The 1,130-nt window shown below is 40.7% G+C and overlaps 1 protein-coding gene across 1 annotated transcript in view; it reads left to right on the forward strand.

The window, feature by feature from the left end:
- Positions 1-966: 966 nt before the first annotated feature.
- LOC104623924 (protein FAM219A) overlaps positions 967-1,130 on the forward strand; it is a gene marked incomplete at its 5' end in the record, with an annotated part of 1,932 nt that continues 1,768 nt past the window's right edge. The window contains one exon of the mRNA XM_010291153.1: positions 967-1,047. Coding sequence (XP_010289455.1) covers positions 967-1,047 — 81 coding nt within the window. The remainder of the gene's footprint in view (positions 1,048-1,130) is intronic.

Genomic DNA, 1,130 nt, shown 5'->3' on the forward strand with positions numbered 1-1,130 from the left:
TCTTTTCCAACCTTAATGGTTCCATGATTCTGTGTTGTTAAAGAACTAGTTCTTAATTTGGGAGAAAACCTGAGTTAACCCACTGAACAAGAAGATTTTCGTCACTCTTACAGTTCCCACGTGCTGAATGTAGAATCTTACTCCATTTGCTTAGTTTGGTTGTTCTTATTTTAAATATGAGCCAAAGTCTTTGTGCAGTTTTGTGGATAAAAGCACTCTGTTGTGAACTAGATATCATTGTATTAATACATTTTCCTTATCCTGAAGCTCTGAAGCCTATATTCCATTTCACAAACTCTCTCAGACAATTAAAGGGGCAAAGTCATTGTCAGCCTTTGTAACACTTCTGATTAAGTGAAAGTCATTATAAAATAATGGGATTTTAAAAGTGCTAGTGTGACTAGGCTGTTATGCTGCACCCACCAGCTCATATTTCTCATACTACTAAATTTAGGACTGAGACCTCAGAAGTGTTGTGTTGGGGAGGGCTGGGTAGCGACTCCGGCAGAAAGACCACACCCCTAATTTCCCATAGTAGAATAGTAGGAACACTGAGCCTTTGCCTTCCCCAAGCCTCCTTCTCCTATTTACTCATTACTAGTGTCATGTATTCATTGCTGGGGAAAAAAAAAAAAAAACAGAGAAACAAGCAATCTGATACGACAAGCAGTGCTAGGCAAAGAAGTTCACCAGAATGAAGCACGGAATGTCCTAACAGGTTTTTTTTTCCAGGTAGAAGCATGTTCCCAAGGCATGTCCAGCATTCATCCCTGTGAAACTGCTCTAAGCTACCAGAGACACAGCTCACTTCCTCTGAATTGCACCCATTTAAACATCTTCACCAATAAGGGAGGGCTTGCAAGGAAGTGACACAGGGAAAACCTAACTATCATATATCTTTGCCCTAGGCTATGTGTGGTACTGAGCTTTACTGTGTGGTTAATGGACAACATTTAATTATTTCAGGCTCGTCGTTCCCAATAAGGGCTATTCGTCATTAGACCAGAGTCCAGATGAAAAGCCACTGGTAGCCCTCGATACAGACAGGTATGCAAAGTGTTAATAAGATAATATACATTACGGTGCAAGTGAGTTTTCATGCCAAAGTGCAGCACTGAAGCTAGCTCCTG

Source organism: Phaethon lepturus, unplaced genomic scaffold (assembly GCF_000687285.1).
Source record: "Phaethon lepturus isolate BGI_N335 unplaced genomic scaffold, ASM68728v1 scaffold1497, whole genome shotgun sequence".
Taxonomy (NCBI): Eukaryota; Metazoa; Chordata; class Aves; order Phaethontiformes; family Phaethontidae; genus Phaethon; species Phaethon lepturus.